This window comes from Schistosoma mansoni (assembly GCF_000237925.1).
Source record: "Schistosoma mansoni, WGS project CABG00000000 data, supercontig 0080, strain Puerto Rico, whole genome shotgun sequence".
Classification (NCBI taxonomy): Eukaryota; Metazoa; Platyhelminthes; class Trematoda; order Strigeidida; family Schistosomatidae; genus Schistosoma; species Schistosoma mansoni.
This window is the reverse complement of record NW_017386030.1, coordinates 997,696-1,014,872: the sequence shown is the minus strand read 5'-3', so window position 1 is coordinate 1,014,872 and position 17,177 is coordinate 997,696. Positions and strand designations below refer to the sequence as shown.

Here is a 17,177-nt window from a genome sequence, read left to right as displayed (position 1 = left end):
CCAGCTTTCTCCAACCCACTCTGTCCTGTTTGATGATCTTGATTTCGATTATTACCCTGAAGAAGTCCAGACAAGTTTGTTGGACGAAACGTAGAGATTATTTAAATTTTAATCGTATGTCACGACTTTCTATACTTGGCATCCAAGTTTCTGTCAAACTATTCTTTCTAATATTGATGAATATTCATACAAGCTTGATAGGTTCTATGTTTATGGTACATACTATCGTAATGAACATTAAACTTTGAAAAGAAATCAATCATTAGTATTGAGATGGATGGTATTGTCAAGTGTCATTATATATCCCTTTGAACACCTTTAGAGAGCATTTTGATTCTTATTATTTAGTGCGCGGTAGGGAACATTACTTGTTTGTTAGTTGCACAAGCAAATGGTAATCAAGAATCAGTAGCTAAGTAGATAACGTGATGACGTTTGAAGTGGGCGGTACTGGGACCGAGTCCCAAAGTGAACATCAACTCTGTGATGCAGGTACATCCAGCTGACGAGCCGCAAACAGGAGGAAACGCGTTTCCTGGATTCCACTACTAAACACTACCCATCTTTGCTTATAATGCTTGTGAAGGTTTTGAATTCCATAACTTTTAAAGTCGGAGTTATGTACTTTAGCGAAGTACAGCTACATGAAACACAGCAGTTAGATATCGATGATGATGATTTTTATCCAACATCAGCTATCAACGAAGATTTTATTCCTTTAAATCAATATTCTTAAGGTCTGAATGTTTCGTAAGCTTTATCATCCTATTCAGGTTGAATGTAGGACAATCAAGCTGAATATAGAAAACACGATATTTGATGAAGAGGCTGTGGAGCCAACTGTAGTGTAATTTGACAACAATCAGATATTCCATTAAGACAACCGGCATTTCAGACGATGCTACCTTCTCATAATGTAATCAAGAAGCTAGCGGAGGTTGAATTTATAGCAGCGCACCTTATGTTACCCTACACATATCCAATGTCAATGGTAACACCTAAAGATTTCAGAGATATTACATTAAAAGCTACTTACATAAAGATAGTATGTGACTTGAGTCAGGAAGTTGTCTGCTGTGCTCTATGATCACTCCTCCAATTCTTCAAGACCACATGGAAGTCAGTTTCTTTTGAGTAGTGTTTAAGAAGAAGTATCCTCGACAGTATGAGTAATCTGGAAGTGAAAATTATCATCATGCTTATAACAGAATGTGATATCATCTTGTTCACGAAATGAATTTGTTACTTATTTGTTTTGCTCTTAATTCCATGTGCTTATTTTCTTTCCATCACTGTCGTCATCATCACTGCAGATGATCAGTTCTAAGAAAACGAATACAACAACAACAATCATGATTCAGAATGGTATCAACAAAACAGATTCTACCGAAAGAAAAAATATCATCACTGGGATTCCTCAATCCATTCCTTGCTCAACATATTCACATCATAAAAAACAATCTACTACCAAACATAATCCATCTTCTAATCATCAAACAACAATAATTAAGGGACAAGATCATCATCATGATCTTCAGCATCATCATCAACAACACCAGGAGCAACAGCAACAACAATCGAATGAAAAGAACACTCCTCAAAGTCATTGCGACGACACCAACTCTAGTAAAAAGAATCATGTAGTATGTGTACAAGTGAATCTATTGCATCAAGGGACACAAAATCACTCAATCAATCATGATAAAGTGGCAATTTTAACACCGAAATTACCAGCGATGTCATCAGCTAATGACATTAATAATAATAATAGTACGAATTGTAATATTACTGGGTTCAATAATAATGCCAATCAATTACACAATGGTCATCATATTAACGGTAATATTAATGATTATGATTATGATGACAACGTGAATGATGATGATAATTATAATGTACTTCATCGATCAGCATCATCATCGCTGCCGTCGGCGATACCATCTTTGACAGGAGCAGCTGTAATGGCAAAGGCTACAACAATTCCATTAAAACAGCAATATCAAACACGATCATTATCTCAGAATTCTAAGACTAATTCAAACTTATCAACTATTCATTATAGTCCAGTGATTCGTTCGAATTCAGTAAATAAAATGGCAATGAATGATTATCAAACGTCGAAAAGGTTAGTTACACGATAAAATAGGCCATTAATTGTTAATTTTATAAATGTTCATAGTTGAAATCATGAGTCCATTGAAGCTAGACCACCATGGAAAACCTGTAAGCGAGTGAGGGACCGTGGATGCGCACTGCTGAGGAGTCCCACAATAGGAAAAAATGACCGTCGTCCAGTGCTTCCAGGTTTTCCACAGTGGTCTAGCTTCAATTAACTCATGAATTCATCTATAAAATTACTAAAATCTCCACAAAACATCCTTCTGAGAATGACAAAGAGTCAGTTGTTCAGGGCTCCTTAGTTTGTTTTTACCTATAAACAAACAATATATATTAAAGCAATCATGACAACCTCTTCAAATAAGATGTTTATTGCGAAGTGAATGCTATGAAATTGTTGAATAAATGACAAGCTATTGTCAATATTTACAAGTTGATTATACATATAGATGATGACTGACAGTAAAGTATTAAACATGAGTTTTATCCTATTTGAAGTTTGCTAGAATTGAACCTAACGTTTCAACAATGAAATACATAGACAAAAAGATGGAACCTAAAAGTCTGATCCACAAGACAGTGGAGCAACGTCAGGAGATGCAGTCCTATAGTAGCCGTCGATCAACGATTGATTTTATATACCGCTTGTTCCCTCAGGATAATGGAGCCCACGTGCACCATTGGTTTGAAATCAGGCTTTTCCAACTCCCCTAAGTGTACTCGCCGTGTGCACTAACCCGGTTAAAGCGCCGGACATTCGCTTTTCGTCCTCTCACTTTCGTAAACAACAATAATACCACGGGAAGGCAGTGAGTAGGACTTCCCTGGCAGAGGCTATATATTCGCTGGCCATGTGAGAGCATTTGGAGAGGGATAGCGGACTCTCCCCACTCTCGGCCTTATTAGGGCATTTGGAGGTAGGAAATCGGTTCCTACAATTACATTATGTAAACATCTTGTATCTGAGTTAATATCAAAAAACAATGTTCACAGCTTTGAAAAGATAACTAGTGGAAACTAGGAAATTTCGAAATTTATTTTACTCTTATTATAAGACTCAATAAGTAACTCATATTGATAAGATCATTGTCCAGTACTTTTTTATTTTCAATGGTTATCTAAACAAAGTTGACATGTATCAGTAAACAACTTCAGAGCTTATAACTTCAGTCAATATCAAGACAGTTCTCATAAGATGCACATATATCAACAAGAATGTGATCAACTGTAATCCTAAATAACAATGGGAAGATACAAATAAACAATACCAAGTGAATTTAAACTTCACCCGATTACACAAGCAAGTGGCTATCAGGACTCGGTAGCTAAGAGGATAACGTGATGGCGTATGAAGCGAAAAGTACTGGGTTCGAGTCCCCATAGTGGACATCAACAAGTCTGTGATGTAGATATATTCAACTGACGAGTCCGAAATAGGACGAAACGCATGTCAAACTGGATTCCACTATTAGCCACCATCCATCTTTCCTTATACCCTTTCAGAGTAGTTATCCATTTTACCAAATATTACGTAATAATCTCATTACCATTTCATTCATTTGACTTGTCTTTTGTTTTTTAGATATTTAACAATTACACCATTATATTATCCAAATCAATTTATCTCCAAATTAGACGTTGTTAAATCAACTCCAACTACCAATCAACAGTCATACAGTAATCTAAATTATACTACTACTACCGCTACTACTACTACTACTATTAATACTACTAATCGTAGTAAAAGTAGTAATAGTCAATCAAGATTATCTAAACAATCGAATAGAAATTCTAATAGAAATTCCCGTATTACAACATCTAATTATTATTATTATACGGCTAATGGAATAGATAATTCTTCTTCTTCATTATTATTATTACCTAATTATGGGAATTCATATGAAAATATTATGGTAAGTGAAAATAAGTGATGTTAATCATCAAGTTAGACCATCATGGGAAACCTGGAAATACTGGACTGCCGTTTCGTCCTATTGTGGGACTCTTCAGCAGTGCGTATCCACAATCCCGCCTCATGAGATTCGAACCTAGGACCTAACAATCTCGCGCGCGAGCGCTTAATCATATGCTCACTAGTGACTGGTTTCAAAAGATATTTCCTGGAATTCTAATGAGAAGCTGTGACCAATAGAGTACAACCAGGTATGTAGTGAGATATCAACTCACTGAAGACAATGATGGGCGGTTTCTCAATTTCGTGGATCGGTTGATGTTAGACATTAACACGTTGGATGACGGCTCAATGCTCTAGAGGTTAAGTGTTCGTGCGTGAGACTGATAGGTCCTGGGTTCAAATCTTCCGGTGGTCTAGCTTCAATTGATTCATGATTTCAACCATATAAAAAATTACTAAAATCTCCGAAAACCCTCTTCTGATAATAATTGTATATACTGAATATTCTTTTATTAATGTAAATCAATAAACTGAAAGATAATGAATTGTGACCAATTGTCGTGAAAGTATCTACCCATGTATTATTTACATCTACTATAGTCAATGAGAACATAAGTGAGGGACAATCGAATGTACCAGGATACAAAATTACGAAATCACTGGGTAAAATCTGAGAAGAAAACAGTAAATACTTCATTATAAGCAATGATAGGTAGTGGCTAGCAGTGCAATCCAGGACGCGCGTTTCCTTCTACTTGAGACTCGTTTGAAGCGAAAGGTACTGGGTCCGAATAGCAGAGTGAACATTATTATTTTATTTTTATGATTATTAGCTTTATTCAATATTATATTTTTGGTACAATATAGAATTCTCAGCACAAAGTACTTCAATAAGTTTCGGTTTCTTACTTCTTCGTCCTTCCTGACGATAAATATTGAGTGATCGCCAGTTAGAAGTTAGCAGCACAGTCAATCGACATCTGGATAATGTACATTCTTCTCGCTGCATATTGCCAGCAACCACGATATCTCTGATTAAGCCTTCTGTAACCTTTACAGCGAAAGGTCTTACACTTTTCAGAAACGCACGAAATTAGATAACTTGTTGAAATATCTAGATGACAGGAACAGGTAGCCATGATGTTTAAACAGGCCGCCATGTATCGGGACATCAACTTTGAGATGCAGGCACAAAATAGCTGACGAGTTCAAAATAGGACTAAATGCGCCTCATAGATTTCACTGCTAGCAGCATTCATATTTGCTTATAGTGTTATATCGAGGCAATACACACAGTATGCATATATACCAATAAAATACCGATCAATTTTAGTCCTAAACATCAATGGGAAGATTCAAACAAACAATACCAAGTGAAGTAAATACTTCATTTGTAAAATGTCAATCAATCATTTCAAGACTTCATTTTGCTTTCGTTTCCACACTAATCATTCTCTTTTCTTTGATCTTTTTATTATTCTGTCGCCATGTATTTTATTTTTGATTAATGATAAATACTACTTATATCTGTCGACATCAGTAGTACATAGCACAATACAGTTAGGCAATGAGTTTTATACAGAGCAAAAAAGAAGTCTTTAAATTCATTATAAGACTTTTTAAAACTTTGGAAATAATTGCTTTACATTTCGAGTAATCTTCTTTTAGAATATCTCACTACTATTGTTTTCTAAATCGATAAGCGATAGTTAGCAACTAGTATAAAACCAAATTAACCAAATCATTACTATACTAATTGATTCCATTAGGTTGTGAGTAATTGTTTGTTAAAGGCTCCACACTAGGGCGAAACAGAAATCAATTATGTTCTATAATCAATATTTGTGTACAAGACCAAAAGTCTTGGATTCGAATCCCACACCTAGGATTGTGGGTGCTCATTGCTCTGGAATCCCATACTGAGGCGAAACAGCCACCCAGTGCTTCCAGGTTATCAATGATGGTCTAACATTGATCAAAGAATGATCTCGGTTAGAAAACCACGTACTGGATTCGATCACAAGACTTTTGGTCTTGCACACAAACGCCTGACCTACAAAGGTGTTAACGTCCAACTTAAATCAACACAGATTTTTTTTTATTATCACGGGTAACCATAACAGTAATTGTAGTAATGCTATCTGACCGATTGTATAGAACCGTTATGAATGACTCTTGTGAACCGTGAACGGATTATTCGTATTCCATCTTTAGCGCCAATATTGACTGCTTATCATCGTATTCCTTTCTGTATTTGATTAATTTTTAAAATTAGGTTAATTCACAAAAACCCATTGATTTGAATTATTCTCCTCAACATGATAATCGTTGTAAATCATCTCAACCAGAGAATTTATTCTTGGATCATGAATATGAATATCTTCAAGGAATAAATAATCCATATGAAGAAAATGATAAAATTGATTCTATTAATAATTCCAGTCAATATTTCTTGAATAATGAGAAGTACTGTTCAACACCAAATATACAAGAACATTTATTCAATGATATGAATATACATAAAACTAATCTATATAAGAATGAAATTTTAAAAGTTTCTTCATCTACTACTACTACTACTACTGAATTGTCATCAAAAATTGTACAGTCAACTAATAGTAATATATCTAATAATATTAAAGAAACAATAATTGAACGTAAGTTTAGTTTTATTTGAGTGACTACTTAAACGAATATAAGTAGCACAAAATGTTGACAAAAATAATTTGAATATGTTCATATGGTGAGAATATAAATTTATGGACGACCTGTGAACTAATCTTAAATCACCTTGAGTGTGTGTCCATTTTGATTCTTTGGTTTTGTATAATATATTTTTAGTCCGTACTAACTGTTTACTTATTGGCATGATCCAAAAACTTGTCGAGGTTAGAAATAAATTCACAGGTTCTAAAATCATAATGCATACGTTAGAGGAACTCATCCAAATGGCTTCATAATAGTCGATCTATAGAGACATGATAAAATTGCAGATAATATTTCAACCTCCACCATATAGCGTCTTTTTTTTACGCATAAAGTAATCAAACCACTGGACATTCAAAGCTTTATTAACATCTGTCAACATTGCAGCCAATGTTACTGGTGCTTTTATTATACAGTTCGCAGCAATTATTATAATTTGTCTTATTCTCAATTTGGATCGAGGGAAAAATGATCCTATTCTAGTACACTTCTTCATTCAACATATATTACATCGGAAGACATCATCACAGTAGTCTGCACAGGGTCTACAAGTCATTTGATTACCATAATCAAGTAACTTTATAGTAGTCCCACTTATCATAGACACTTACTTGTCACATCTTCTCTGAAATCTGATGTGAACCGTTCGTACGTGAACACCAGATGCTGGAATTAGCGCTGTGACCTTTGAAATCCTTCAAATGCTTCTGATTGGCTCGTCCATAAATTATAGTCTCGCCAATACGAAATATGCTAATAAATATGGTAGTTAATAGAATGTCTTATTTTGTCACACTTCCATTACTTACTTACTTACGTCTGTTACCCTCGATGGAGAATAGGCCGTTGACCAGAATTCTCTAACCCACTCTATCCTCGATCTTCCAATTCAATTCTATTCAATTATTATTCGTTCTTCTCATGTCTATCTCCCATTTCTCGGCGTAATGAGTTCTTTGGTTTTCTTCTCTTCTTTTTGCTCTGAGGAAATCAATTGAGGGATTGTCTTGTGACGCATTTGGGTGCTTTTCTCACTTTGTGTCCTATCCACTTTCAATGTCTCTTGCTGATTTCTTCCCTAAATGGAATCACTTTTCACCTTGTTCATTATTCGCTTTGCCTCCTATTGCCTTACTTTGCCTCTTCGCATCGATTCGATTTGACTATAAATACTGAATAACGTTTAATTAAAATGAGTTGGTTAAAATGCCTTTTCCAATTAGTTTCACTTTCCTTTATCCTCTTCTCTGCCTTCACTCCATCTCCTTGATTCTCTGTTCTGATCAACCATTATACAAAATATGTGGTGAATGAGATGAGAAGTGTACACACATACGCTTACATAAAAACAATCCTGTCGAAACGTAACTCAAGAAGAATGGGTAAATTGGTATGTCCAGCAGCTTGAATAAGGTATATGAGCTTAACATAGTAAAAGACACTTCAAATTTCTCTTTAGATCTCAATGATTATGGTTACTGTTAAATTCTACTGAAATGAAATTCATCTTTTGAATAATTAGCTTGGCTCCATAAACCTATTGTTTGATAAGTCTGTTGTGAACAAGAATTTAAATGGGAGACTAGTCAGTCGTACTTACTTACTTACTCCTGTCACCACTCGTCGAGGAGCATATGCCACACATCAGTATTCTCCATCCAATCTTGTCCTGGGCAATCCTTTCCAACTCTTTCCAGTTGTTATTCATCTTTTTCATAACTGATTCTATTTCTCGGTGTAATGTGTTCTTTGGCCTTCCGCTTTTCCGCCTCCCTTCCGGATTCCAAATTAGGGCTTGCCTCGTGATGCGGTTTGGTGATTTCTTTAACGCATGTCCAATCCACTATCACAAATAACTCTTACTAATGTTTTTTACTCAAAATGATAAATGATTCGATAAAGGAAACCTCTGACTGTTAAGTTTTTGAGTAATCATGTCTTAGATGAAAATGTTTCTAGTAGCTGTTGCTATGTCTGTCACTACTATGACCATGGATACCTAACTGATTTGTGTTTGGTATTGAAAACCTCAAATTTGACGTTGCATAGTGAGAACATAATGACTGATGATAAGGACCCTTCAAAATATGTTACCTTTTCAAATAAACAAACAATTTAACAAAATATTCTTTTCATAGTTGAAAGCGTGAGTAAATTGAAGCTAGACCAACATGGAAAACTTGGAAGCACTGGACGGCGGTTTCATCCTATTGTGTGACTCCTCAGCATTGCGCATCCACGACCTCGCCTCTCGAGATTCGAACCCAGGACCTACCAATCTCGCACCAGAGCACTTAACCGATAGACCACTGAGCAGGTCATCGATGCTCGCTACTGAGGAGTCACACAATAGGACGAAATGGCCATCTAGTGCTTCCAGGTTTTCCATGTTGGTCTAGCTTTAATTGATTCATGCTTTCAACTATGAAAATACTATAACTTCAAAAAACCTCTTCTTTTCTTTTACTTCATCCTTTTAGCTATTACTTATAAATCAGTCGATCAAATTACACGTAATCACAGTTGTCACGGTAACAGAAATAATAAAGAAACCATATTGAGTGATACAAATTCAACCAAACAACTAACTAATGAAAAAAATTATGAAACTTCTTTTGTCAATCTACAACAAAATAGAGTAAATTAAAGTTTTAATACATTTTTGGTAATGGTTAGTTGTTTGAATCTTTCCTATTGATGTTTAAGATTGTATTTGATTAATCTCTTATTATCAGAAGGGGGTTTTGTGGAGATTTTAGTAATTTTATAAAGTTGAGATCATGAGTCAATTGAAGCTAGACCACCATGGAAAACCTGGAATCACAGAACAACCGTTTCGTCCTGTTGTAGGACTCCTCAGTGGCAGTGAGCATCCATGATCACGTTTCATGAGATTCGAACCAAGGACCTACCAGTCTCGCGTCAGAGCACTTAACCGATAAATCACTGAGCTCCGATTGACTCATGATCTCAACTATAAAAATTACTAAAATCTCTACAAAACCACCTTCTGATAATGATCATATGCTCACTAGTAACTGGCTCCATGGGGTATTTCCTGGAGTTCTAGTGAGAAGCAGTAACCAATGAAGTTCAACCAGGTCTGTTGGGAGATATCAACTGACTGAAGACATTGATGAATGGTTGCTCAATTTCATTGATTGGTTGAAGTTCGACATTTACACCGTTGGATGCCGGCTGGCTCAGTGGTGTATCGGTTAGGCGCCCGCTTGAAAGACTGATAGAACCTGGGTTCGAATCTCGCCAGGCGGGATCGTGAATGCGCACTGTTGAGGTGTCTCATACTAGGGCGAAACGGCCGTCCAGTGCTTCTAGGTTTTCTATGGTGGTGTAGCTTTAATTAACTCTTGATCTCAACTATATAATCTCTTATTGTTTCAGTATTGAGTTAAATCACAAGGGTTATAAGAATAGAGATGATCTGGACTCAGTATCTAAGTGAATGAGTAATGTGATGGTGTTTAGGAAGAATGGTACTGGGTTCGAATCCCAGAGTGAATATCAACTCTAGTGTGCAGATACATCAACAGCTGACGTGTACCAAAGTAGGGCGACGTGCACTTCTTGAATTCAATTGATAGTTACCATCAATCTTTGTTTATAGCAAAATGAAGTTGTTAATTGTCTTGTGTTGTAAATAAAAGTTTTGGGTTGAAGAGTTATCCTTGTCAAACAATTCATTCAAGCAAGTATGTTAAAATTTGAAATTTTGTACTAGTACTAATACTTGTATGAATTTGATTAATTGTTTGTGACTCGGAGTTCTGACATCAATTAGATCGTATGATTGATTGCTGAGGAAACATACATGTCGTCACTTCATCGACTTAACTCGCGTTGGTGAATAAAGGAATTAAAATAAATTAATTACGTGTACGGATTCCGAACACGTATATTTTATGGAGACAGATTTGAGAAGAATGAACAACAATTGGATAGAACTAGAAAAGAAAGCTCAGAACAGAGTAGGTTGGAGAATGCTGGTCGGCGGTCTGTACTCCTTTGGAAGTAACAGACATAAGTAAGTCAGTAATAGTTATTTAATAAAAAATAGATCCTAACGGTTACTATCCATCTCCACATTCACAAAGGAAAAAGCAAGATTATCAAATACAACATGAAGAACACCAGCTCAATCACACTTGATGACAAAACTATGGAAGAGATGGAAACATTCACGTACCTGGGAAGCATCATTGATAAACAAGGAGGATCGGATGCAGATGTAAAGGCGAGGATTGGAAAAGCAAGGACAGCATTTTTACAATCGAAGAACATATGGAACTTAAAACAACTCTCAACCAATTTCAAGGTCAGAATCTTTAATACGAACGTCAAGACAGTCCTGCTGTACGGAGCTGAAATGTGGAGAACTACTACATCCATCATCAAGAAGATATAAGTATTTATAAACAGTTGTTTACGCAAAATACTCAACATTCACTGGATGGATACTATCAGCAACAGCGTTTTATGGGAGAGGACAAACCAGCTTCTAGCTGAAGAGAAAATTAGGAAAAGACGTTGGAAGTAGATCGGACATACATTACGGAAATCACCAATGTGCATTACAAGGCGATCCCTAACTTGGAATCCGAAAGGTGAGCGAAAAAGAAGGTCAAAGAACACATTACTTTGGAAATAGAAGCAGATATGAAATGGATGAATAACAACTGGAAAGGATTGCCCAGGACAGAGTTGGATAGAAAATGCTTGTGAGCGACCTATGCTCCTCCACGAGGAGTAACAGGAGTAAGTAAGTAAGTAAGGTTACCATTCATCTTATTCTTCATTGAAGTATAACAAGTTAATGTATCTAACAACCATTAAACCGGTTCAATTTTTTGTTGTTTTTCCATGATAGAGAAATAATAATAATCCCCAATCGAATTATGAATCTTTATCATTAATCAATATTAATCAAAAATTAAAACTTATTCAAGGTTCAACTGATATACAAAATTCAATGTTTCAATCTAAAATATCTACCTCATTAAATAATCTTAAAATGAAATATCATCATAATCAATCACAATCACAATCACAGTCACAGCAACAATCTCAGCAGCCGCAGCCACAGCAACGACAACCTCAGCAGCAGAATGATCGAAGACGTCAATCAGATCATAATGGATCCAAGTATAATTGTATGAATCAGTTAATGAATCATTCAAATCATAATTCTAATTATCAAAAGACAATAAAAGACAAAAATGATTTAGATGTGAGTTATAGTATAAAAATTGAAGTAAAGCTCATGGGATTTCTTTTTCAGGCCACTGATGAGTACTAGAACGAAATATCTATTTAGACCTTCTTAAGTTTCAGTGATTGGGTAATCAAAGTCAGTCTGTGCCAACATCAATTAAACCATATGTTATGACTTTATGAAAGAAAGAAGGCCGTATACCAATTCGTTATTGATTTTATGTCCGGCTTTTGATCACGTGAATTATCCACCAATCCAAATATGACTGTGCCAAATCAATGACGTTCAACTGGTATGAGTAGTCTAGTGTCCTTATTGGTGCGTTGTCCGCCTAGCCCTTTCAATTGAGTCCAGAACACAAATGACAACTTCTGTGATGCGAATCATTTATATCAAGCATACTCTGTTTATATACTAGACAGATAGACCGCATTACACCATAAAATTGGAAATAACATCCCTAGAAGATCAAGCCAAAAAAGTGGCTGTGATCATGGGAGACTGTAATTAATAAACTGAATATAAGTTAAGAACAGTAAATCGTATAATAGTACTCTATAGGTCAAAATGAAGCTTATAATAAGATGAATATAGATATACATAATCTAGTTACTCAATAGTTAAACCATAAGAATATATATTGGATAATGGCCCATTAATAGGTCCTGGGAGTTACCCGTACTGACGTGTTCGCTACGATACAATACCATATACTGGATGATCGGGAAGAATTAGAAAATTAGTTATTGATAAGTTTGAAAGAGTAATTAAACCATTTTCTAAATACAAAAACCTTCAGTTATTATGTACTATTTGGATAAAGGTAAGTTAGGTAACGTCATTTGTTCTTCAAATAGAATGTATGAGATATGTCTTAGAGCATGGGATTATATAGGGTAACTATGAAGGTCGGAATGAATCCTTAGAACATTTCGATAATGTCGGAGATTTTACTAATGTTCAGTATTTTTGCATAACCCTCTGAAACACATATATATATATCAAAAATTCCTTTTGCAATGTTTGTTTGAATCTTCCTATTGACGTTTAAAATTACGATTGATCAAGCTCCTATTAGCATATATGCATACTGTTCGTATTGCCACGATATTACTTTAAGTCACAAACATTCTGTGGTGTTTTTACATTTGCCTCTATCCAAAAATTTCAGTCCAATGTATGCTGGCAGTTGTCCATGTGAATCACTGAAGTGGGAGACCTATTAATTTAAATAACAAAATCACGATCATCATGAGATCTGAACATATCTTCCACTAATTCTTGATGACATCTTCAGCATGAATTAATTCAAAGTACCAAGCATGAAGCGATTAATTATCATGAATGAATACAACTTTTAAAATAAAATTAACAATATTATGTGCCCCCGAATGCCATGGTACGGCCGAGAGTGGGAAGAGTTAGCTTTTCCTCTCGAAATGCTCTCACATGGCTACATGCATACAACCACTGTCAGGGCAGTCCTACTCACTGTCTTCTCGTGGCGGGGTTGTTGCGAACGAACTTAAGAGGATGACAAACGAATGTCCTGCTCTATAGCCGTGTTGGTGGACACGGGAAGTCCACCTAGAGGAGTTGGAAAACCCTGATTCCAAACCAATAGCGCACATTGGTTCCAGGATCTTGAAGGAACAAATGGCTTTTGAATCTATTGTTGGTCACCGGTTACCATGGGACTGCAACTCCTTACGTTGCTCCACTGAATCGTGGATCAGATCTTTAGATCAAAGGCTCCGAGTGTGGTCCTTTAAGAAAACCACCGGCTTCGGTCTGGACACCCGAGGAGTATAACAGTCCTCAAACAAATCGAATGATTTATATGGCGCATATCTATTCGGCGCCTCCTTATACCAATGTTTATATGCTTTAATAAATACATACATATTACGTAATCATACCAACATTTGTAATCATTATTTTCTCTTTAATTTTTCAGCCCCATTTATATCATAAATCCATTGAACCACCATTAAGACAATATACTTTATCTCATTCTTCACCATTGATGAATCAAGACAGTTTATCCATAAAACGACAATATTCTGAATTACTTTCATTGAATTCATATACTACTACTAATACTACTACTACTAATAATAATAAGATTACATCTCATTTACCTTATTATAATCATGATCAATTCAAATCCAATGAAAAACCCTATCAAATGCTTACAGCAATTACTACTAATACTACTAATAATAGTAATAGTAGTATAGTTCATATTGGTGATCCATCAAATAACCTTTTACCTCAACAACAACAACAACCTCAAAAACAACAATATCCTAATCGATTGATTCCCAATGATCAAAAACATCATCATCCATCATATTTGTCAACATTGAATTCTATAAAAAGTAGTACGAATTCTAAATGGATTAATAAAAAAAATAATCGATAATATTTCCCATTGGGTCATGATGTATGGATATGGAACTAGAATAATACGTAATAAAAGATTTGATAATATAAACTACAATATAAAGTCTATTCATAATATACTACTTACTTACTTACTTACTTACTCACCGACTCACTTACTCACTCACCTATTTACTTACTTACATACTTACATACATGCATACTTACTTACTTACTTGCATACTTACTTTCTTACTTACTCACTCACTTACTAACTAACTAACTAACTAACTAACTAACTTACTTACTTACTTACTTACTCACTTACTCACTCACCTACTTACTTACTTACATACTTACATACTTACTTACATACATACATACATACATACATGAATACTTACTTACTTGCTTACTTACTTACTTGCATACTTACTTACTTACTCACTCACTTACTTGCTTACTTACTTACTTACTCACTTTTTTACATACTTATTTTCTTACATACTTACTTTCCTACTTACTCACTTACTTACTTACTCACTTACTTACGTACTTAGGCCTGTCACCCCTCCTCCTCAATAGAGCATAGGGCCACTGACTAGTATTCTTCACTTCATTCTGTTCTGGAGCTTCCCTTCGAATTCTATTCCATTTATGTTCATGTTTGTATTCATATTTTATATAAAACTTATTAATTGTATGTATCTATATGATAATATAACATTATTATACTACTGAATAGAAAAGATTCAAATCTTCAATATGTATTTATCTTTATTATATGTATTCTTAGGTTGCCTTTCCTTCTTCTCCTTCTATCATTTGTACTTCTTTAGGAATTCATTGTACTATGGTAACTTGATATGACTGTATATATAAACATAAACATATACATATACACATATATGTACCAAGTTGAACATGGTAACTGATTAGTTTAAATATTAATATAAATATACATTTTGTAATATCATTGTTAGATATTGTCTTCATAATACTACTACTACTACTACTAATAATAATAATCATTCGTCGATTAGTTGAGGTAGAACATTAACACAGTTGGATGTCGAATAAGTGCTCTGGTGCGAGACTGATAGGTCTTGGGTTCGAATCTCGCGAGGTGAGATCGTCGATGCCCACTGCTGAGGAATCGCACAATAGGACAAAACGGCGTTGCAGTGATTCCAGGTTTTCCATGTTGGTCTAGATTCAATTCATTCATGATCTCAACTGTATAAAATTACTATAATCTCCATGATACCCCCTTCTGATAATAATAATAATACAATAAACCTGTAAAAATGAAAAAAACTTGAAAAAGATTTCTATTCAACAATGTTGTTTGATAGTAAACACAAAAAAAGGTTGTTAACATTTACGTCGATCTATTACTTACGCCTGTTACTCTCAATGGAGTATAGGCCGCCGACCAGCATTCTCCAATCCTTTCTGTCTTGGATCTTCCTTTCTAGTTCTATGCAATTTTTGTTCATTATTCTCATGTATGTCTCCATTTCCAGGCGTCATGTCGATCTATTATGATTAGATAAATATTAACCGATTTATGGAGAATGTGAAACATATTATAGTTACAAATTAGTCATATAACGGATATTTATATACAATGAATAATTCATTGAAGATATTTGAAGTAATCTTAATAGTTGAGATCATTAGTCAATTGAAGCTAAATCATCATGGAGAACGTGGAAACACTAAGTGTGCGTTTCGTTCGAGTATGGGACTCCTCAGAAGTGTGCGCCCACGATCCTGTCCCACGAAATTCAAGCACAGCACCTATCAGCCTCGTGCGCGAACGCTTAACCTATAGACCACTGAGTCGGCCGGTATACAACCGTGTTGATGTGTAACTTCAACTAATCCATGAAACTATGTAACGTATTCACCATTGTCTTCAATGAGTTACTATCTCACAACAGACCCAGTTGAACTCCACTGGTCACTGCTTCTCACTAGAACTCCAGGAAATACCTTTTGAATTCAGTCATCAGTGAGTATATGTTTATTAATATCAGAAGGCGTTTTGTGGATAGTATAGTTGAGATCATGAGTCAATTGAAGCAAGACCACCATGGAGAACCTGGAAGCACTGTGATCGTGGATGTAAACTGCTGAGAAGTTCTACAGTACGACGAAACGGCCGTCCAGTACAACATTGAAGAACTATAGTGAAATGTATACTGTTTGATTCCCATTAAATCCATGATAATCCAGTTGTAATGATAATGAATAGAATTATTTTCCTCTCTCTCATACACAAATAAGAGACAGAATAGAATACAGCCTATAATCAAATAATGAATGATCAACCATAAAATTGATCATTTTTCATAGATGACTTAATCCCCCTCTCTGTTCACAAATAAAAGAGCAAAACAACCAAGATTGATTATTTTGTTTTCAATAATAATAGTCGAAGTAGACAATGAAGATGATGAAAGGATGATGATGTTAGGATCTTTTTACATGATCTTCTTTCTATCTGCTGTAGACGTTTGAGTAAAATGGACGAAATATTTCATTCTTTTATTTAAATTACCAATATTCCTTGATGTCACTTACCTACTTATTTACTTACTGACGGCTGTTACTCCTCGTGGAAGAGAATAGGCTTATCAGTAGCATACTCTATCCAACTCTATTATGGATGGTCCTTTCCAGGTCTTTCCAGTTCCTATTCATTCATTCGATGTTTAATTCCGATTCTCAGTACAGTGTATTGAACGGCATCACTTTTTAAGTTCCGCTTCACGATTACAAGTTGAGGGCTTGTCTGATGATGCAGTTGGGTGATTT

The 17,177-nt window shown here is 35.1% G+C and overlaps 1 protein-coding gene across 1 annotated transcript in view; it reads left to right on the top strand.

Moving 5' to 3' along the window:
• Positions 1 to 12,053, top strand: part of Smp_133490 (serine/threonine kinase) — a gene marked incomplete at both ends in the record, with an annotated part of 29,837 nt that extends 17,784 nt beyond the window's left edge. Inside the window, 2 exons of the mRNA XM_018790509.1 lie at positions 6,309 to 6,587; positions 11,625 to 12,053. Coding sequence (XP_018646239.1) covers positions 6,309 to 6,587; positions 11,625 to 12,053 — 708 coding nt within the window. The remainder of the gene's footprint in view (positions 1 to 6,308; positions 6,588 to 11,624) is intronic.
• Between the last annotated feature and the right edge of the window lie 5,124 nt (positions 12,054 to 17,177).